This window comes from Eucyclogobius newberryi, unplaced genomic scaffold, assembly GCF_026437365.1.
Source record: "Eucyclogobius newberryi isolate DKJ021-1_F unplaced genomic scaffold, fEucNew1.0.hap1 SCAF_12, whole genome shotgun sequence".
Taxonomy (NCBI): Eukaryota; Metazoa; Chordata; class Actinopteri; order Gobiiformes; family Gobiidae; genus Eucyclogobius; species Eucyclogobius newberryi.
Window position 1 is genome coordinate 22,327,123 of NW_027315746.1, and position 20,715 is coordinate 22,347,837.

Sequence of the window (20,715 nt, forward strand, 5' to 3'; positions counted from 1 at the left end):
TAAAATGTGAATTGTGTGAAAAGTGTCTGCATTTACACCATTTGATAAAGTTTTGTGTTTGTACTTACAAAGGTTTATAGTTTCAAGACCTCATTACTGGTTGTGTTTTGGCTATTCGTATAATAAAGTTGGTTGGTTTATCATTCACTAAAGTCTATGACAAAAATGTCACAGACAGAGCGAACTCTAAAATCCTAACCTGCTGACATCAGATGACACACAAGATGACAAAGCCAGAATCATGACACTGACACAGTAAAGGGTTAAACATTTATTCTTTTATTTGCATTTCTGTTAACAACTTTTTGTTATATGTCCACAGACATGAGAAAGAACACTCAAAGAGAAAGGTGAGACGTTTTTACTGGCTGAACCTGCATCTTTTCCTGTGTCATCCAAGGGTCATGTATATACCCATTAAATTATCAACGTTCTTCCCACACTCTCCCCACTAGAATATGCAAAGGCTAAACCCGTCTTGAGGCTGAAAGTCAACAAAGCAGTATGTCATTTACATAATGTTTTAGACAGACTTGATATCATCTGTAAGAATGGCCCGACACAGAAATTTTTATGTATATACAAGACAGGGCCAAGAGGAAGGCTGCCAGTCAGTTATCATTACAAGGGTCAAGGATAATACTTACAAGTAGCACTTCAGGGTAAGGAGCTGTTGTCATTAGCAAGCGGTAAGGCAGGAAAAGGGACATAAAATCAGTACAGTTCAAGAGAAGTGGACCAGCATGCTTCGATCCAAAGCTGTAACAGTTAAGGAGCAGCCAAATATGAAGTAATTAAACACTTTAGCAAACAACAGTTACTGGCCAGTGCCCTAAAACTGTTCCATAAAGTCGTTCATATGGAAAACTTTCCACTGACGGAAGAAGCAAAGCAAGTTATCAACTAGAAACATTGCAAATTGTAGGGCTTTGATTGAGTTTGCAAAAATGTTCAAAAAGTGTCACAGTCTGCTTACATTCTTAAAATTAAAATCACTCCAAATAAAAAACATACATAAAATAAAGCATTTGTACTTCACAATATGGTAATACATTTTGGCAAAATATTTTGTCCAACACAATGGCGAGCAAAATGTTACTCTCATATGGTTATGATTCAAAATCTAATTACAGTTTCACTTTTCCATTCTGGACTTGGAAAATAAGAATGCATTTTTGGCTGTATTTTTCTGCTGGTTGGCTGACCAGAGATATACAGTCCAAAAAGCATGAAAGTATAGCACAAAGAAGGAAAGACAAAATGGCTTGCTGACCATGTCTTAACCTCAATAGAAAGTTAAATAAAACATTTAATTTATTTTTGAATCATAGAAACATATGACAACCAATATTTAGCAGCTGCAATGCAAAAGCTTTAGGGAAGCCGTTCCTAATAGTAACATGTAGGCGCATTATTTTACATGATAAACCAACACACTACATAACATTAATTAGAGTTGGACTTATCTTCAATATAAAAAGACGATTTCATACATAAAAGCTCTGTTGATGTGAAACAGGTATATATTTAGGACCAGCTAAACAATAATGATAAAAGGGAGGCACTATCTGGTGCATGAACAACACAATTGACCAAAGCAGTTATACCATAACGACAACATAAGTACTAACAACTTCCCATGTAGCTACTCAAGGACAGTAAACTCTGCCGACATGTTCTGAAATAAATAAGTGCTTCATCCATTTTATGTCTCTACAAACTGGCTTATTATGGATCATGAACCTCTCATAACAGACCTAGTATCAGTTGGTATAGCTTCAAGGGTCAGCCAAAACAACCCAACATTAAAATAATACTTTGGTAAAGCAAACATAATACATTAAAGTGCCATGCAACAAAACTCTGTGTAAAAGCTATGATAAATATTTTTTTCAAATATACACACAAGATTGTGTAAAAAAAAAAGAAAATCTTAACATTACAGACAAGGCAAAAACATTTCCGACAATGCAATATTTTGACTTGGTTAAGTATTTTTACTTTGTTAAGCCAACACATAACAACAATTACCCCTTCAAAATGCTTATGCTACTTTATGTTCAATGACCAGTGGTAGAGCACCAAGCCATTACAAACTGAGGTAACAGTATGTGAAAGATGCAGGATAATGCAATGCTGTCATTCTTGGATTTACACTCCTGCTTGTTGGCTACACAGCAGATGTCTAATTCCTCTTTTCTGGTGGCTTATTATTAAGAATACATGTATCAGTGATTTGTACTGGGACTATTAGGTCAGGCTGATCACATAGTGTGCACAACTATCTCTAACACGTATGCTAATACTACATACACTTATCCTTTTGGTGGTTAGTTTGCTTTATGTATCTACAAGTAAGACCATGCAAAGGTACTGAGGACAACTGCAAAACAGGGACACTGTAGGGATTAGGTTATGAATAAGCTAGTATTCTTTTTCATGTACAAGGTCGTATTATAGAGAAAGGGTCTAGAATGAAACTTTCCACAACACATTTAGATTCTCTGAGAAGATGCCACAGGCGGCGCTGAATGCACCGACTTTCTTCTTGACAGCTTTGACCTAAAAAAACAATATAAAACCGTAATTAATCATAAGTCTTCAACATTACTGAGACTGTGTATTCTATTCAAGTTAGATACTACATTTAAGGCAGACCTAAAACACTTACCTGATGGTGCCGGCTAACAGAGGGTTAAAGGCGTACAGCCAGTCATGCATCTCTTTGTCATTAGTGGCCTGGAGTAATATCCCACGATGCTCAGTGCACACGGCGAATGTATTAGGAGTCTGTCAATATGAGAGAACCTAAGGTTAATTGTGATTCAAGACTTTTTGCTGCATTTTAATATTGAAAGTGGGGCTTAGTCATACCCGCAGTAATGTCTGTTTGTCTTCGCTGTATTCCACTTTGGCAGACGACAGGTTGATGACCGCTCTCTCCACGCTGTCCCTCTCACTGCGGTACAGGTAGACATAGGGCCGACGCACCACTACATATCGCTTCACCCAGCCGCTGGTGTGGGGCTCCAAGAAGTGCAAGTACCCTTTCTTTGAGACGATTGGGCTAGAAAAAAAACAACATATTTTTGACAGTGAGTATTTTGACAAGAGAAGGGTTATATTTATTCAAATCAGAGAAATGTTCTGACCTGACTCGGATCTCTTGTATGTCAGGAACAAAGGTGTAACCTCGAAGAGCTTTCTTTCTGTCGACCGGGCTGTAGGGATCCAAGTCTGGAGTGGACGCCCCTGAACTGGGCTCAGTAAGTCTACACATAATGCATGAAGATGAAACATAAGATAATGAAACATAAGCGCCCGGTGATTACAGTCTTTAGTTCATATTGCCAGCATTTGATTTCTTGAGCATAAAGGTCGGATTTGTGTATGCAAAAATGTGTACAAAAGTGACTGTCAGATTTACAGATTTTAGGAAAGGACAAAATATATATTTGGTACCTATCCATCTAGATCAAAGTGTTGTTTTTTTGTTTTTTGTATTTTAATATAGAACAGCTAAAACTGGTGCAATACCTGATGTCAAAGTTTCCCTCGATCAGCGAGGGGCAAGTGGAGGATGGAGTTAAGGTGCTCAATCCAGAGGAAGACGAATCCCTCCTCAATGAAGCTGACAGATCTGAGAGCTAAAACACATACGTTCACATGTACCAAGCCGCACACAAACACAACATGAACAGACACAGAACACAGCAGCGAACAGTTGAGCACGTACAACATGTATTCAAGAGAACAGTTCCATCAGTTCCATGAACCTCTAAAACACAGTTTGAGAACACGACATAAGATTGTTCTATCTAGGAGCCCCATGCTGGTCAGTGTGTTACAGGACATGCAGGGAATATTAGAGGAAACCTCACAAATTTAAAGGGTGGCAAGGTCGGGGGAAAACAGAATACTGTGTCAAGTGTGCCAGAAACCAAAACTGGAATAAATAATGGCATCACTTTAGACAGCTTATGAAACAAAAACAATATACAAATATATGGAATAGGGACAGTAAAGCTGTTATATTTTCTGATGAGGATGAGGTGATAGTCACAGGAGATGTTGACAGAGGGGCTTTGTAGTGGCAGCAGGGCAGTAGTTTACAGTGAGGACTAGAGGGTCGTTAGGGGGCTGGGCTGGGGCTCACCTTGCTCTCACTGGCACTGCTGCTCACCTGGCTGTACTCTCTAGTGAAGGTGTGCATCAGCAGGCGCAGACACTGCAAACAGCAAACAGGAGTCAGATTATTTTCAGCGTAGGAAACATCTGAAAATCATGTTTGGTTGAGAATTAACAGTCACCTTAGCAGCCAGCTCTCGCTGCCTCTGGTTGGGGCTGTCTGGGGAAGGACTGCAAACTGGATTTTGGCTGAGGACAGGGCTCTTGGCCAAGTCACTTATGTCATTGCTTTTGTAAAGTGCGTCCTGTCCTGCAAGCAGTGTGGCCTCAAGCTTCTCTCTCAGCAGCAGGTAATGCCTGGTCTTCTCCACCTAGGCACAAACACAGGTTTGCATTAGTAAATAAATCATCAGCATTGTTAAGAAAACATGCTACAGCTAACCTCCTGCAGCAGGCTGAGTTTCTCTAGCTCCCACTGGTGGTCAAGGATGAGACTGTCACTACGTGGTCTCCATCCAGCCAGATTCTCTTCACCTCGGACATAAGCCACAGACGTGTCCAACACTCGCCTGCGACGACGCTGCATACCTGCAATATGTTAAAATTTAGAACAAGCATCATGTGGTGATGTTTTAATGTTTTACTGGAAAGCTTCTTCTCACCAGGGCTTCCATTGTCTGCCACATGGCAGAGAGTGATCTCATAGACTCCAGTGACACGATTACTGAAGATGTTCAAATAGAAGTGTTACATGTGCCTTTGAGTCATATTAGAGAGCAGAACAGGGTAAAGCTTTACCTCTCAGACGGCCTGAAGCAACCCGTGCTGAAGAGGTTTCTGATGGAGCGAGAGGCTGGCAGTTTGGTGTCTCGGGCGTAAAACACCATGCAGAAGTCTTTGGTAATTACAGTCGGCTGAGTGCAGTTCTCCATCTAAGATAAAGTTATAGTGTAAATAAACCATTGTTTTGGTTCTGGTTTGCACAGTTAAAACTCACCTCTAAATAGGCGGATAGTGTGATGTAGATCTTCTCTCCATAGGGAGTCACTCTGTTCAGGAGGAGAGAGTTGTGCATCGAGCTGTCCCAAGCGGCTTCAAATCGATAAAAAGTTCTGATGGAAAAAAATGAAATCTAAATTTTTGCTGTTAAATAAACATTTTAGCAATTGTCACTTTAAATGAACAATACCTATGATCAACCCCCAAGGAGATGCTGCACGTATGGAAAACAGTGTGTTAGCAAAGGGAATTAATGTGGCAAATAATGTATCTACTCTTGCAATGACAGTTAAAAGCAAAATTATTGAGATGGAAACTTAAATCATAAAGCAAATTATTGTTATGAAATATATTACTTGTCATCATGTTTTGGCCAGTAATATCCAGAAGACAGGATGTTGAGGGAGAGGATGTTTGGGTCTATGATTGTTTCATCGGCCTCTGGAGTGTTTCGAATACGACCTAAACACAGACAGGACAAGGACGTAAGACCATTGACTGAAGATGAGGTCAGTAGGATTCTTACAACTCACCAATAACCAACTCTTTGACCTCTTTCCACTCAAAGTCGTTCTCATTTTCATGAGTTATTGTCACTGAAATTCTCCTTTGAATGCCCTGCAGAGTATAACAGTTTGCTATAACCAGCCTCTTGAAACAGTATAGAAAAATAAAAAAAAGAATAGAAAATAAAGAAAGGTTTACCTGATGTAAAAGGTAAGTTCCATGGCAAGGCATACCTCCTCTGTGGTCAACAACAGCTGGAATGTATCTGCAAAGAAAGTTTCATGAGCAAAAAGGCAGGTGTTAAAACACAATGCACTGTCTATTCTATTTTGGGTCGACATCAGGATTCAACTCACTCTCCATTGGCCTCCAGCTCACAGATCTCAAAGAAAGCCATAAGGTCATATTTGGCATGACAAGGTCCTGCAGTGGAGCGTGTCAAAGTGCTGAGCTTTGTGGCTGGCACTGAAAGTAAAAGTGTATTTGAAAATCACAGAGTAAATAGTTACAAAAGTAAGTTTTTTATTTATAATTCATGAGCATAATATTCTATAATATGTTATAGTAATGTTATATAGTCTAAAATGTATGTTCCACTAACCTGGTTTGGATAGTGGCATGACTCTGGGAAACTGCCTCCTGGAAGGTCTCAGAGGACTGAGTGAAGATGAAGCAAATATGAATATGTGACTACATTGAAGACATTGTTACATTTGTATTAACCCTGAAGGGTAAACATGCAAACCTGATGAGATCTTTGCAGAGTGGAGGGAAAGGCTGCTTCTGATAGTGACCAAAGACCTCGAACACAATGGGCTGAGTCTTGATGTACTCTACAAAGGATTTTGTCACTTCCACTGTGATCTAATGTGGAAAAAGAGATTTATTACAAACTAATTATTCAAACGTGATCACTAATAATAACACATTAAAAAAAACATATATTTACATTTTGGACATGGTAAAAACCCAAGGGTGGTCCTCTGCCTGTGTTCTTCAAAGGCTCCGTGGAGAATGCTTCGTCATGACGATGGATGAAACTAAAACAACACAACAATATAAGATATTGTATTAAACACGACACTCAAAGTCCGTTACATTGCAATATTCAGTGGTTACAATGCTACTCTTGGACAGACTAACGTGGCAGTCACTTTGCAACAACAACCTCCCACCACAGTCACAGTCACACACTCTTCCATACTTGGCAAGGCAGGCTGAGTGTCTTGCCAGAGGACACAACATGCAGATCCATCCGCCAACTTGTGGGTTTGTAAATCTTGACTTTCCTACTTCCTCGTAGACCAGATGCCTTTTATACGTATGTTTTAAAAAAGGGTATGTTAATAGAAAAGAAAAGCACTCACTTGAACTGACAGAAGATGTCGGCGTACTCTGCTGAGATGCTGGAAGCCTGTAAGACTGTGACCCTGAAAGTGAATGTGCTGCCAATCCTGAGGTGGGACAGAGCCGTTTCTGGGGACAGGTCCAGAGGGAGGTCGAGGCCAAGGCCCAGGGTCTTTTCAGGGCTCTGAGGGGGTTCTTCTTCCACTAAAAAAATCAAATCAATATAAGTTAAATCAATTTGAATATAAATGAGTGTCAGTGATTAGTTTTATTCTAGTTCTACCTGTATATGTATTGTTGTTGACTTCATCTGCTGAATCTCCCATCTCTGCATTTTGCCCCTCTCCCTCGACAATCCGCAGCTCCTCCTGAGATGAGTGTGAGAGACCACTAGGGCATGACTCTGTCTGGAACTGAGACAACAAATAAAAACCACAGATAGTTCACATCTCGGTTGCAACACCAACAACTTTCCTTTTGTATAGTATGTGATACATGCAATTTAAAGATGTACCTTCTCAAATTGTTTGTCTTCAAATGCGATTTTGGCAGTTCCTGACTGCCTCACACCTGAACCATAGTCAGGTGCCTCCTCATCAGCTGAGGGGGGTTAAGAAAAAAGTAAATAAAACTAAAAAGTAAACTATGTCCTTGCATACATGTAGTTTAATGTTTCTGCCCCATCACACCCAACAATTCCTTTTTTAAAATCAACATTTACTGTAAAAAGAAAAGAGCCCCTAATAATTTTCTTAATCTATCCTGAGAATGTGCAAGATAAACTGACATTACCAGATATGGCCTGCACGGCAACTCTAAGGAAGCCTTTGACCTCTCCTTTCTCACTGACGATGGCCACTCGGTGCACCAGGGGCACAGGGTACAGCAGGTTACTCAGGTACACAAACGCTCTGTGGACATGAACAGGAGTGAATGAATTACAGCCATTCATGCGCTGTAAAGGTCTGTTTGACATGTAACCAGGCTTGGACACTGACCGGCCGACCAGACGGAACCAGGGGAAGCGGTCGTAGAAGGGGTCTCCTCCTGTGAGCGCGGGGTCACAGTCCTCCACTGCACTACTGGGCAACTCTGCAGCTCGATCATACATTTCTCTCATTAGGTCCAGCCTCAACCTGCATATATATACCAGAGAGAAAACACATTAAGCAAAAAGCAGCCAGATGCGTTACTATTAAAACATAATGAAAATAGCGTGTTACCTGAGTTTTTCCAAAGTCCAGTAATGCGTGGCTCCATTCTTCTGGTCCTGTACCTCAACCGCAACGATAGTGTGAGGGAAAGGTCGTTTCTCCCTCTCTTGTGCCACACTTGGGGGCAGCAGGTCAGGAGGCAGCGGAGAGTAGAGAGTGTCCGTCAAAAGAACAAACTGGAACTGCACCTGTGGACAAGAAGTATTGCATTTGAAGACGTTGAATTCACTGTTGCACATTGGTTGCTCTAATAATTAAGTCCAGGCTAAATGGCTCATGTTTGTCTAGACAACTAAGGACTTTTAAAGAGACTCTTAGGTGATTAAAATGCAATTAAGCTGGCTCTGTTCAATATCCAAAGACATAGCCTCCTAGAACTATTTTGTCTATTGTATGGAATCAAACAAGCAAAATAAACCTTTTTCTTGAGTTCCACACTGATCGCATTCGCCTCTTTTAGGAATATAGCGTTGCCCCACAGGAGGTCCCTGAGAGAGGTGAACTGGTAGAAACGCCACTTTCGGAAGGCCCACAAAGCCAGCTCGGTCTCGTGTTTTGTCCAGGGAACTGAAAGTGTGAACATTTACAAGGTTGAATATATTTAGCAAGAAAATGATCCAAAAATACACAGGAATCAATAGCTGTAGTGACCTTCCTCTTCTGGTTCCTCCTCTTCCTCTGGGGACTCCAAATAACGAGAGTCCACTTGTTTTTGTAAAGCTTCTAGTTTACTCTCATAGTCCTGTTGGAAATTACATTTTCATTTGTAAATACTATGACTATTAATATTGAATCAATGAAAAGAAGAGAAAAAAACATTACCAATCTCTGTTGCTCGAGTAAGTTACTGGCTTCTTCTCTTTCTTTTCTATACTGATCCTCAAGCTCTTGCAGCCTGTATAGTAAGACAAAAATATTCCATTATAATGCGGTATGTTAAAAATTATGCTCTGGTTATCAATTGGAAAATGTCATTATCACATTTACAAAATCACAATGTTTTTTTTAAATCACAGTGTCATTTTATCACTGATATTTGACGATGTGACATAGAATGGAGTCATGTGAAAAATACACCACCAGACACAAATTATGACCCACCTCTGCTCCATCTCTTGCTTCATGTCGATGCCCTGTTTCTCCAGCAGTTCTCTCTGAGCGAAGGCCCAGTCCACAGGCTCCACGGGCGTCTCGGCACATGGCGTCCTCTCTCTCTCCATCCGCGCCTGCTCAGGGTCATTGAAGCGGAACACGTGGCTCTTTCCCATAATTATACGATTTCCTGTTAAAAAACAAATGATAAATGATTAAATTCATGATAGAATAATGCTTTAGCTTTGTCCTCTCATGTTGCTAATTGTTGATAGAATAGGCACCTACCTGATCTTAGGAAAATGGGAGAAGTGACCCTTTTTCCATTGACATATATTTCTGCCTCTTCGCATGGCTCCAAGATGACCCAACCTGATTCAAATAATAATCAAACAATATTTTAAAAACAATTTAATGTACATCATAATATTTAGGAGAGCCGGTTCATACTTTCTCCTTGAGGGCCGGTGGTGCTGCTGAAAGTGCAGTGTTCATCTCTAATAAAATGGCCACTAAGAACGATGTCTTGTCGTGTTTTAGCATTTTCACGGCCAACTCTGGGATAAGACAAGATAACCACAGTTAGCTGAAAAAACAAAATATTTATACGTTGCTGAAAAGCCAAATCATACTTGGTAAAGCCATCTTTGATGTAATAGAGCAAACACTCGGACATCAGTGGATCCTCGTTCAGGTTCACCAGGTGAGGAGTCTACTCAAGAATTTCATCATCATCATCATGTGATCATCCATTTAATGACAAATAGACAATGTTACCTTTTTAGGTGAGAAGACACCCACAGTCCCTCCATCTTCTCTCATGGCAACACCCATCTCAGCGAGCAAGGCCTCTCTGCAATTGTGAATAAAATCAAGAACGTTAGTTGGTTAGTTGTTTGTTTGCTTGTTTGCTTGTTTGCTTGTTTGTTCAAGGACATGCCATGCTAAAGAAATGCACCATCCCATGAGTGTTTACCTTTCCATACGGATGGCTTCTGTACGCCTCAGTTTCTCCTCCCAAGTCTCGTTTAGCTCTGCTATGATTTTCTCAGTTTCCTGTACAAACAATCATATACAACATATTACAACCCTTGCTAATTATGCTCAGACGCCTCAAGCTCAGACGGAATTATGAATTTCCTTCATGATAATTGTATACCTTGAGTCTTTCGATGGTCTCCTCGCTTGCTGGGCTGAAAATGCGGTCATGGAGGTTGCTGATGGATGCAGCGCGGCTCGATAAGGCTGACAGTGATGGAGATGGGCTCATTCCCGTCATGGCATGGGTCACTGCAGAGAGATCACCCCTTTGATTGACAGCCTGGCGATTATTCGCAAAGTTTTTGTAATCGCATAGGTCTGTCAGAAAGAGAGGCGTTGCATGGGAGTGAGAACAAGAAAAGGTAGGAGAAGACGCCGGAGAAGTAATACATAAGGGATTATGGAACATACATGAAAACAAATTCAAAGGAAAGAAGGAAACCAAGGAAAACATTGGGGAGTACAAAAAGAAGAGGCATTTTAAACAATGTGACAAATAAATTGCTGTAAAAGCCATTACAAAGTAAAAAATAGCTTTGATAATCACAAAAGAATGTTAAAGGTGTCTGTTCTGATATTGTAATAAGTGCACATTCAGCAAGCTTACTGGCATGGAACTGAATAGAATAAAATAAATGTCTACAATGACTATTAAAAGTTGTGCATGATGCATCGTGTACAAGCTGTTCAGCCTCAGAGTGGCTCCTGGCAGCGGCGTAGCACCTGACTCAGGCTTCAATGAGCTCCACACACAGAGACCCAGGATGCTCAAATCTAAAATGGCGTCCTATTCTTCAATGATACCAACAGTACCATGTACATTTAAACTAGAAATAGGAGGCCATTTTGTTTTGTTAAAGCAAATTTAATTTCTAAATCTGACTTTAATTGAAACACACTATTTCAAACAAAGACATATTTAGAATTTGGTTTCATTTTGATTTTCTGGGGTGAGTTTCTGTTGTCGGCTTGAAAATGATAAATATTAGTTGCAAAGCAGATGCTCGCAGTTTTTATTACACACATTTCAAACCATCGGTGATGAGGCCGGGACAGCGATATGCTAATAGGACAGAGAAAAAACAATATATATGAGAGGCACCTACTCTGGCTGTGAATATGTTCTTGGATAAAACTACATACAAATTGAAAAACTAAAACTAGTGTATGTCAATTGTTAATCAGTTGTATAATGTGTGTTAGAGAGACTCACTCTCGATGATGTCGCCCAGGCCCTGTGCGTACAGCAGGTCTTTGAGACGAGCCACTTCCTCTTTCAGCTCACGCACCAGACGGTTGTTGGGATCTTCATTGATCACTGCGTTACAACGGATCTGTTTGGCGCGGTCAGCATACCTACAGAAAAAAGGGATATTTCAGTTGTAGTTCTCATTACGAAGCTCAGAATAGCCATTTCTATTTCAATATAGATCACGCTTTCATTCATCAAGACTAATGGGAGGCCACTGAAGTTTGTCTCACCGCAGAGTACTCAGTGTCTCATCATAGTTTATATCTGCAGGACTGAGAGCAGCCACCATCGCAGTGCGTGAGTTTCCTCCTAGGGACATCCACAAAGTGTCAATACGAAAAAGCTCAAATTATTATATTGTTTTAAATTCATACAGTATTTAGATTTTACACACCCAAGTTTTCCCTCAGAAGCCAAGTTAGCACTGAATCTCTGTATGGAATAAAACTCTCCACTTTCTTCTTTTTCTTGTTCTGCACAATATGGAAATCATATTCAATTAAATAAATCTGTCATAATTGTGTCGTCGGTGTTAACATAATGTACCAAGTAAAGACCTACCTTATTAGATGCAGGCTCCTGAAACAAAAAAGACAAAAATAACAATACAATACTTGGCAACAGGATATGAAATAAATCAACACATATTAAGATTTACCAGTTCAGCCAGTGCTGAAATGACTTTTCCTAACGTAGTCAGTGATTTGTTGATGTTTGCTCCCTCCTACAAAAATATAAATGGTCAATCATGAATAAACGATTTCTTCCTATATATGTCTGCAAGCACATAAACATGTTTAATCCACACGTACTTTCAGTCGTGTTCCTTTTGCTCCTGTTGAATCAGCCCTTTCACTCCCAGCCAAGTCCACAAGGCTTATTTTGCTGACCTGCAACGACCCACCATATGAGTTACACAAACTTCTACAGATCTACCAAAAGGTGGTTAAAATGATACCACACAATTACACATTTCTAAAAGTATAGGTTTTATAGGTTTATGATGGTTTTTTGGCATGTTTTAAAGGCCATAAAATCTCTGTACACCAAGCAACAGTAAAGCAACGTGTAAAGACTTAAATGTATTAAACCTTTTCTAATGTGTTGTCTGTATCCGGATCATATTTCTTCTGTGTAAAGATAATGTTGAACACAGCATGAGAGCGACTACTTGTCTCATTCATGTTGGTAGCAGCCACCGTCCTACAAAAAGAAAGAAAGAAAGAAAGGTAAAAGATTATCGTATTATGAGAAAAGGAGAGATCTATAACATTTTTGGTTGACTTCATTTACCTGGCTTTGTTCCCAGACTCCATTAGGTCTTGGATGTCGTTGTAAGAGGTGACAGCCAGCTTGGATAGATCTTCTACATAGGGTCCCATCAGAGGGTGCTCCCTGACCCGCAAGTTCCCTTTGTTTTTGGGATTCAGCAGGTCACGCACACGCTCACAGTAGATCTCCATGTAACTCACCTGGAAAATCAAAAAAAGCTATTGCAAAAAGAAAGATCTAATGTTGAGATTTGTGTTTCAGAACAGTTTCAGAACTTACCTCTACAGAATATGACATGTTATTATCATTATTGCTGCCACAGATCTTTGTGAAGAGGTCCTCGCAGAGCTTTAGTAGACGTAGGATTATAACACAGTCAGATACATAAATATAGTATCTTAATCTATGGCTCAAACATATCTTAAGGTTGCATTTACCAGGGGTATTATGCCCTCTTGGTCTTGCTCCTGGCGTCCCATCATTGTGTAGCTCTTTCCTGCTCCTGTCTGTCCGTATGCAAATATACACACATTGTACCCTTCAAATGCATGGAGTAGCATTTCTTCTCCAATGTCTTTGTACACCTGCAACTGTGACGCATAGTTGATGTCCTCAGGCTGCAGACACAGAAGAAGAGAAATTAAAAAGTCATCTCTGTGTTTAAATTAATACTTGTATATACGGTTTGTAGTATTCATTTGTGTCACGGAACTTACAGTTGTATGTGACCAGTAAGAGTAATCAAAGTTGAAGCTCTTGTTTTCCTTTGGCTGTTTCGGGTTCAAGATTGCTGAACAAAGTAAACAATCAGGTTAGATATAGTTCATTAAAAAAACAAAAACATTTCTTTACAAAAAAAGGGTTATTTTGGGCAAATTAATCAAATGAGAGCTCATATCTCCTAAAGAAAAATGTTATCATCAGCCCTTGTTATAGGCCTATGGACTAAATTGTGATGTAGAAAACAAAGCAAGACTTAAAATTGTTTGAGGTCAAAGAATTTAATTGAAGTCTCAAAGGTTAACTGTGTAACTTTTAGAATTTTGAGCAATAAAAACACCTTTAATTAAATAAATAAGCAAAATACATAAAGCTTAGCGCCTATTTTTCCTAAAACCCCTGACTAAAATGAGCCCAAATTAAAACGGTGGCTGTTAAGGAACACTTTGGAGTAAAAACAAATGGCTGGAGTCTTTGTGAAGCTTTGACTCATTATAAGTGATAACAAGCTCTATACAGAGGAATGTCAGATTGCAAACCCCACCTAGATTTTCTTTGTTTATCATATTGTAAAGCTGGTCTGGAGGGACGGTCTCATACATGTTAAGTTTGGGCATTTGTTTAGATTTGAAACTAAAGTGTATCACCAAAAAGAGATTAAGGGACTTGTAATAAAGTACTATTTTTAAAAAAAAAAATTGCCCGGATTCATCCTGGAAAGGTCGATTTGACAGGAAATAATAATAATAAAAGGGTTATTGCATTTGTTTTATGTTTACATGCCTATAGCACCTTTTAACAGATATCAGAGAGAACAGATATTAAGAAAATGTCAGAGAGCCCACCCTAGGGCCCATCGCCTCTTTTGGGGAATAGTGTGAAACTTTCCAGGCTAGTCAATAACGTGCAGGTTAGTGCAGGTGAAAGACCCTCACCTTCAAACAGAAATACAATAATAGGTACAAGGCAGGCTCTCCCATGCACAAACATATGGATTTGCTGAGCTTTGACCCAGACAAAGGGCACTTTTAGATCTTGTGGAGCTTCTCTGATGAGGAATGAAATGATTGCTACATCCCACACCCAGAGCAGACTCGGGCCTGACCAAGGCTTTTGTTCACTGTCGAAGCCAACAAGATTCAAGCTAGTCACCCTGTTAGCCTACATGACAAAGAAATACTGGCTCAAGCCAAATTATGTAGGTTACAGAGTTTATACTAGCAACAAAGTTTGAAATAATAAAACAACCAAGGATAATGTATGCAGTATTACAGATATGGTGAGCTATTATGTTTACACAAAATGCAAAAAAAACGAATTGAGAAAACTGGTGCAGTGAGTGCAGTGATACTGTCATAGCCCCCGGGATATTCTGCTGCCCCCCATTTGAAGCAATCATTACAGTGTCATATTACAGAAAGTGGATATTGTGGTGAATATAGATTTTAAATGCGCTTCAGACACACTGAGGTACATAAGTGTGCCAAAGATATAAATAGCCTATTTCAAAGTGCGTTTATTACAAAACAACATTGAGCGTTTTGGCATCAGCAAACACTGAAAAACACAAATATTTAGGACATTTTCCAGCATCATTTTCACAAGACAGGCTACTCACTTGTTGTGTTTCCAGACATTTGAATGATACATTTGCTGTCCTTCCCGATCTCCCTGGAGTTAAAGGGCCGGACCCTGACAGCCACTTTGACAGAAGCCGCCGCCATGATGCCAGAGGCTGAGGGTGCGAGTCGAAGTGATGGGGATCTGAAGAGTGACACCAATCACCTGCCCACAAACACACAGGGCAATATACAGTCAAACCTAAACACTGTTAAATAAACTATTAACATCATGTGTTCAAGCATCCATCATAGTGGTTTTCAGTATGAAAATGGCTGCTCATTCTCTGAGCATCCTAGCTTCCCCTGGCCTCGGTCAGGAAAGGCCTTGTTTTGGGGAGAGATGTTCCCCATCACAGAAAGTATATCTTCATCATTCCCACTAAATTATGGCAATAATATTTTGCTAAAAATACCTATTGATATTGTCTACATGCGTAGGTCTAGGGCCTATAGACTCTAGGCTATTACATCATTAGCCTTGTACAGTAGTCGGCTGCTTTAGACAACACACCATAAGGCCTAGAGCAACAACAGAGACGGATTCAGTTAGTCATAAACATTTCACGAAGAAACACATGGAAAAAACATGTTATTGTGACTCTTGAAGGCCACACCTCAAAAACAGCCTCATAAATAGAAACACCTTAGACCCCTGCCCCTACACAGACTGATACTGCGTCAGTAACGAGGTCAGCCTGCATTATTGCGTTTATACAATCTGCCTTATTTTAAGATTATTAGAGAAACAGCTGCATAATATGTCTTGGCCTACGGCAACATTACCAACGTAGGCAATAGGCCGCGTTGACGTCCGTCCTGGGCCTAATAACAAACGTTCGTTCATTTCCAAAGGCGTGACATTTTTTGATGCTCCGACAATGTCCCGTTATAACATGACAAATGGATGAACGTTCTTACCTCCACACTCAGACTCGTCAAGCGCAGGAGCTGAATCCAGTGGCCATCCAAAACAAGCTCTTCCACCAGGCACCACAGCAAACAGCGGTGAATGCGCGTTTCCCGTCAGTGCGCAGCCTACAGCAGCATCCTTCCTCTAGGTGCGTCCAAACATGGAGCGTCCGCCGGGGAACGTCTCCTCAGTGATGCGTCAATATTCACAAAAATGGCGAGTAGGAGGGAATAGGAGCGGGCAGGAACACGGATGAGCCGAAGATGGGAGCAGGACGATCCAGCCGCCCGTCGTCACCGTGTCAATCTGGAGATGGGGAAAATGGCCGCGCTGCTGAGGCTGGGATGCTGGGAGGCGGTAGTGACATCAGCAGCATCATCATCATCATCACCATCAGCAGCAGCATCGCACACTGCTGCACACATGATCCTGTCTTATACGACAGTCCAGAACAGAGAGAGAGAGAGAGAGAGAGAGAGAGAGAGAGAGAGAGAGAGAGAGAGAGAGAGAGAGAGAGAGAGAGAGAGAATTTGGGAAGTGGGACTCATGATTTATGATCATTTAGCATCGTCTTTTGCCTATTGGCCTTGACTTGGACAAATGTTACTCAATTCATAAGGGAAATTATGCTTACACGGACACGGTAGACGCAGTACACTTGAGCACATCCACAAACAACAAATCTAGATTACTCTACACTTAATAACAAATAGCAAATTAATGTTAATTACACATTGGAATTCATTATTTGTATCAAATAAGATACAAGCTCATGTTTCCTAAGAAAAACAAATAGGCGATGGTTTATACATGTTACACATTGTGTTGCAAACTATGAGCATGTTTGATTTGTTCATTGACAACATTTTCAGTTCACCCGCTGGTGTTTTATTTATTATTGTTAAATAATATAATTCATTCAGACTGTGAAAGTAAAGAAATGGGACCATAAAAAACACACAAAGATAGCTATAGCTATGCAGTGCTTTAGTCCAGACCAAAGGCCATACGGGCGACAGATCTATTTAGAAACAGTGTAATGATTTACCTTGTTTTGAGCTCAGAAAGGAACACTTTAGTATTACATGATCTAACTGAGAACAACGTATAGAATCCTCACATAGGCAGTTAATCCGTCAAACAATCATGTAAAATGGCAACTGCCCCATTTGCAGCACAGGTTTCATTAACATTTGTATGGAACATGTGTATTGTATTTGTATAAGGTATTGTATCTTCTAGTCAGAAATAAGCACAATTTCAAAATGATGTGAATATAACACATACGACCTATTGTTCCAGCGTTTTAAAGTTGACTGAGGCAAGTTTGATGCATGGTTGTAAACAAACCTCTTACGTGAGCTTGTGGTGGGTGTCAATGTGACGTCATCTTTTCCCTTGGAAAGAAGCAGATTGGCTGTTGGAGAGGAGACACCTCTCTGTTACTTTAGCAAAAAAATCAATAAAGCACAGGTAAACTGACCTGAACTGGTTCTGAGCTGATAAGCACAAGTCCTGTCTGATCCAACACAGTTTAAAAAGTTCAAAGGTCAAGTTTCTCAGATTGACCTGTGACAAAATGTTATATGTTCCAGCCTTAATAAATGAATGTTTTATAAATGTGTTATTTGTAACAATAGTCTAATCTCTAAAGTATGCCTCTTTGGCAAATACACTTGCTATTGTTGAATAAACGTGAATAAACCAACATTATCTGATCCAAAAGATTTAAATTATGTAACATCAAATCAAATTTATTTACAAAGCACAATTCAAAGTGCTTTACAGTGTTTAAAACACAAATTTTAAAAAAGTAATAAAGTAAAAACCCAATGCAGTTTATACAAATGTAAAACAATGTGCATCAGAGTAAAGTAAAGAATAAAAATAAATTATTTTAAAATATTAAAAACCAGGTCAAATTATGTCAGTCATAGGTGCGGCTAAACAAAAGAGTTTTTAGCTTGGATTTGGGGGCTTGTCTCACAACTTCGGGGAGGCCTGAAACTACGTTGATAACCATTTTGCCCCTTGTGACGCACATCTGCGCCAGCCCAAGGGTCAAAGACCTGTTTGTTTAAAACTTCCACCAAAACAGTCCCGTCCCACTCAGTCGTGTGTTCCTGATTGTGGAGCTCAGGTGTCCGAGGAAATCTGTCGAGATGCAGCGCGCCTTGTTCCGCCGCAGCGCGCAGCTCGCGCACCAGAGCCTGGAGGGCTGTTTGGTGGCGAGGAGCGCGCCTGTGGCACAGCGCCAGGAGCGGCCAATGTCCTCTGTCACTGTGCCGCCTCCAGCCTGTATGCTCCGGCCTCTCGAAGCCCCCCTGCGGCACCTCTTTGGACCAGGACCGTCAAACGTACCTCCTAGAGTTTTAGCTGCAGGTGGAAGGCCGATCATTGGTCACTTGCACCCAGAAATGTATGAGGTATGACTTTATTTTATATAGTGTCTTTTGTCAATGTAGAACATTTACAATCAAAAACTTTTGTCTCAAAAAAAAAAAAAAAAAAAAAATGATAAGTTGAATGAGTTGGATATATATATATATATATATATATATATATATATATATCTTATCTTTTTTTTTTTTTGTCTTTGTAGATTATGAACGACATTAAGAAGGGGATACAGTATGCATTCCAGACAGAAAACAATATGACCATAGCCATGAGTGGCTCCGGACACGCGGCTATGGAATGCGCAGTGTTCAACACAGTGGAGCCCGGGGAAAACGTACTTGTTGCCGTTAACGGGATATGGGGAGAGCGTGTGGCCGAAATAGCAGAAAGAATGGGTAAGTATACGCACATTTACGCACAGAGTCAACATAGATGCAACTGAATTGAACAAGCCAAAGCAAAGACAACTAACGTTTTCTTTTTCTTTCTTTATAGGTGCCAATGTGCACAGAATGGTTAAGTCTCCTGGGGGATATTTCTCCAATAAAGAAATAGAGCAGGTTGGCACAATTTCTCAGATGGGTATGGTTTGTTAAAAACATAGCTTGGATCAATCTTTTGCTTTTCTTCTTAGGTTATTGAGAAACACAAGCCTGTCTTGTTTTTTCTCACACACGGGGAATCTTCAGCTGGACTCTGCCATCCAATGGATGGTATTGGTGATATCTGCAGAAAGTAGGATTATTCAACAAATATAGCCTGCATGCTTTTGTATATGTTGTTATATGATATATTTGCTAAATGCATATATAATCCTAGACATGATTGCCTCTTCCTCGTGGATACAGTTGCTTCACTTGGAGCAGCACCAATTTTTATGGACCAGCAAAGTAATATAAATGCAAAATGAACAGTTAAACAAACAATCATTATTACAAAGTGTGATATATTTGTGTTTTTTTTCTTTTAGACATTGACATTCTGTACACGGGTTCCCAAAAGGCACTGAATGCACCACCAGGAACAGCACCAATTTCTTTTAACGAAAGAGCCTGGTAAGCTCCTGTTCCAATAAGACATTTTTTACAACAACATTTCATTTACTAATTTAATTCATGCAGTCAGAAGATGTTTAACAGAAAAACCAAACCAGTGTCCTACCTCTTTGACATGACACATTTGTCTAATTATTGGGGCTGTGATGGAAAACCAGCCAGAGTGTAAGTGTTCAGCTGCAAGAAACAATACTGTGGAAAAAACATGACCTTTTCTAATGTGGCTTCACCTTTAGATATCACCACACCGGTCCAGTGTCTGGCTTTTTTGCCCTTAGAGAGAGTCTGGCAATTTTGGCTGAAAGTGTAAGTAGCACAGGCAAAACTTTAAGACTGATTCACATTTGATGTTAAAAAGAAAAAGTATTGTCCCACCAGGGTCTGGAGGCATCATGGAAGAAACACAAGGAGTTGGCAGCATATCTTTACAGAGGCCTGGAAGGCTTGGGTCTCAAGCTCTTTATCCCTGACAGGGTAGGCATAAAAACATGTGGTTTTAAAAATGGTAATCATGTCATAAAAGAGATAAGATAGCTGATTGGATGCATTGCAGGACTTGAGGCTTCCCTCGGTTACAACTATTGCAATCCCTGAAGGCTATGACTGGAGGGAGATGCTGATGTACATAATGAAAAACCACAATATAGAGATGACTGGGGGACTGGGGCCATCCATTGGCATGGTGTGTTTTGTTTCATTTTTCTACTTAAATTCTATTATATGTTTATTGCTTAAAGCACTGTTGTTTCACATGCAGTTCTCTAATGTATCATTCCTTATTAGGTGATGCGAATAGGACTAATGGGATACAACTGTGAGAAGTATAAAGCTGACATGGCACTGCACGCTCTAGCAGACGCTCTCAAGAACTGTAAAAAGAGCAAGGCCTGAAGGACTGACTCACATGTGCTGATTACTTTTTAGAACAATAAAGAGTGCTTGTATGTGGTGCAGTGGTTAAGAGTGTTGCACATGCGTGGTTTATACCACCACAGTGTTGTGGGGTCACCTCTGGCCCATGAACATTTGACTTTGTCTATACCCTCTTTCATGTAACCACTGTCTTGTCAAATAAAGCCTTTGGGCAAGAAAAATATATTTTTTTTGTAAAAAGAAGGAAAGCAAATAAACATGGCTCAGAAATCATAGTTTGAAA

At 40.1% G+C, this 20,715-nt stretch overlaps 2 protein-coding genes across 2 annotated transcripts; one reads left to right on the forward strand and one right to left on the reverse strand.

Moving 5' to 3' along the window:
- Nucleotides 1-256: 256 nt before the first annotated feature.
- Nucleotides 257-16,449, reverse strand: kif1ab (kinesin family member 1Ab). The gene is made up of 49 exons (XM_072441468.1): nucleotides 16,113-16,449; nucleotides 15,191-15,357; nucleotides 13,569-13,642; nucleotides 13,290-13,469; nucleotides 13,132-13,200; nucleotides 12,874-13,052; nucleotides 12,672-12,783; nucleotides 12,393-12,470; nucleotides 12,239-12,304; nucleotides 12,142-12,159; nucleotides 11,975-12,053; nucleotides 11,811-11,889; nucleotides 11,542-11,684; nucleotides 11,353-11,391; nucleotides 10,447-10,646; nucleotides 10,264-10,343; nucleotides 10,065-10,140; nucleotides 9,920-9,999; nucleotides 9,738-9,844; nucleotides 9,576-9,659; nucleotides 9,297-9,477; nucleotides 9,018-9,090; nucleotides 8,847-8,937; nucleotides 8,614-8,762; nucleotides 8,205-8,383; nucleotides 7,980-8,117; nucleotides 7,774-7,892; nucleotides 7,496-7,581; nucleotides 7,265-7,394; nucleotides 7,002-7,185; nucleotides 6,584-6,674; nucleotides 6,380-6,498; nucleotides 6,236-6,291; nucleotides 5,991-6,099; nucleotides 5,833-5,899; nucleotides 5,661-5,745; nucleotides 5,484-5,589; nucleotides 5,318-5,341; nucleotides 5,126-5,240; nucleotides 4,927-5,060; nucleotides 4,791-4,852; nucleotides 4,571-4,716; nucleotides 4,311-4,499; nucleotides 4,157-4,228; nucleotides 3,538-3,647; nucleotides 3,153-3,272; nucleotides 2,875-3,067; nucleotides 2,672-2,790; nucleotides 257-2,562 (listed from the first exon to the last, which is right to left on the reverse strand). The coding sequence occupies exons 2-49, from the start codon at nucleotides 15,294-15,296 to the stop codon at nucleotides 2,496-2,498; spliced, it is 5,163 nt and encodes a 1,720-aa protein (XP_072297569.1). The 5' UTR covers nucleotides 15,297-15,357; nucleotides 16,113-16,449; the 3' UTR covers nucleotides 257-2,495.
- Nucleotides 16,450-18,217: 1,768 nt separating this feature from the next.
- Nucleotides 18,218-20,539, forward strand: agxtb (alanine--glyoxylate and serine--pyruvate aminotransferase b). The gene is made up of 11 exons (XM_072441469.1): nucleotides 18,218-18,530; nucleotides 18,707-18,899; nucleotides 19,000-19,064; nucleotides 19,139-19,239; nucleotides 19,324-19,394; nucleotides 19,475-19,559; nucleotides 19,626-19,724; nucleotides 19,796-19,865; nucleotides 19,938-20,033; nucleotides 20,113-20,241; nucleotides 20,343-20,539. The coding sequence occupies exons 1-11, from the start codon at nucleotides 18,267-18,269 to the stop codon at nucleotides 20,448-20,450; spliced, it is 1,281 nt and encodes a 426-aa protein (XP_072297570.1). The 5' UTR covers nucleotides 18,218-18,266; the 3' UTR covers nucleotides 20,451-20,539.
- The last annotated feature ends 176 nt before the right edge of the window (nucleotides 20,540-20,715 follow it).

Excerpts from the sequence above, each read along its gene's own strand:
- agxtb (XM_072441469.1), top strand. The coding sequence starts at position 18,267 with ATGCAGCGCGCCTTGTTCCGCCGCAGCGCGCAGCTCGCGCACCAGAGC. Across the intron at positions 19,866-19,937 it reads TGGCAATTTTGGCTGAAAGT|GGTCTGGAGGCATCATGGAA; the intron begins GTAAGTAGCACA and ends TTGTCCCACCAG. Across the intron at positions 20,034-20,112 it reads AGCTCTTTATCCCTGACAGG|GACTTGAGGCTTCCCTCGGT; the intron begins GTAGGCATAAAA and ends GATGCATTGCAG.
- kif1ab (XM_072441468.1), bottom strand. The coding sequence starts at position 15,296 with ATGGCGGCGGCTTCTGTCAAAGTGGCTGTCAGGGTCCGGCCCTTTAAC. Across the intron at positions 3,068-3,152 it reads ATACAAGAGATCCGAGTCAG|CCCAATCGTCTCAAAGAAAG; the intron begins GTCAGAACATTT and ends TTTTTTTTCTAG. Across the intron at positions 2,563-2,671 it reads CTGTTAGCCGGCACCATCAG|GTCAAAGCTGTCAAGAAGAA; the intron begins GTAAGTGTTTTA and ends TTGTTTTTTTAG.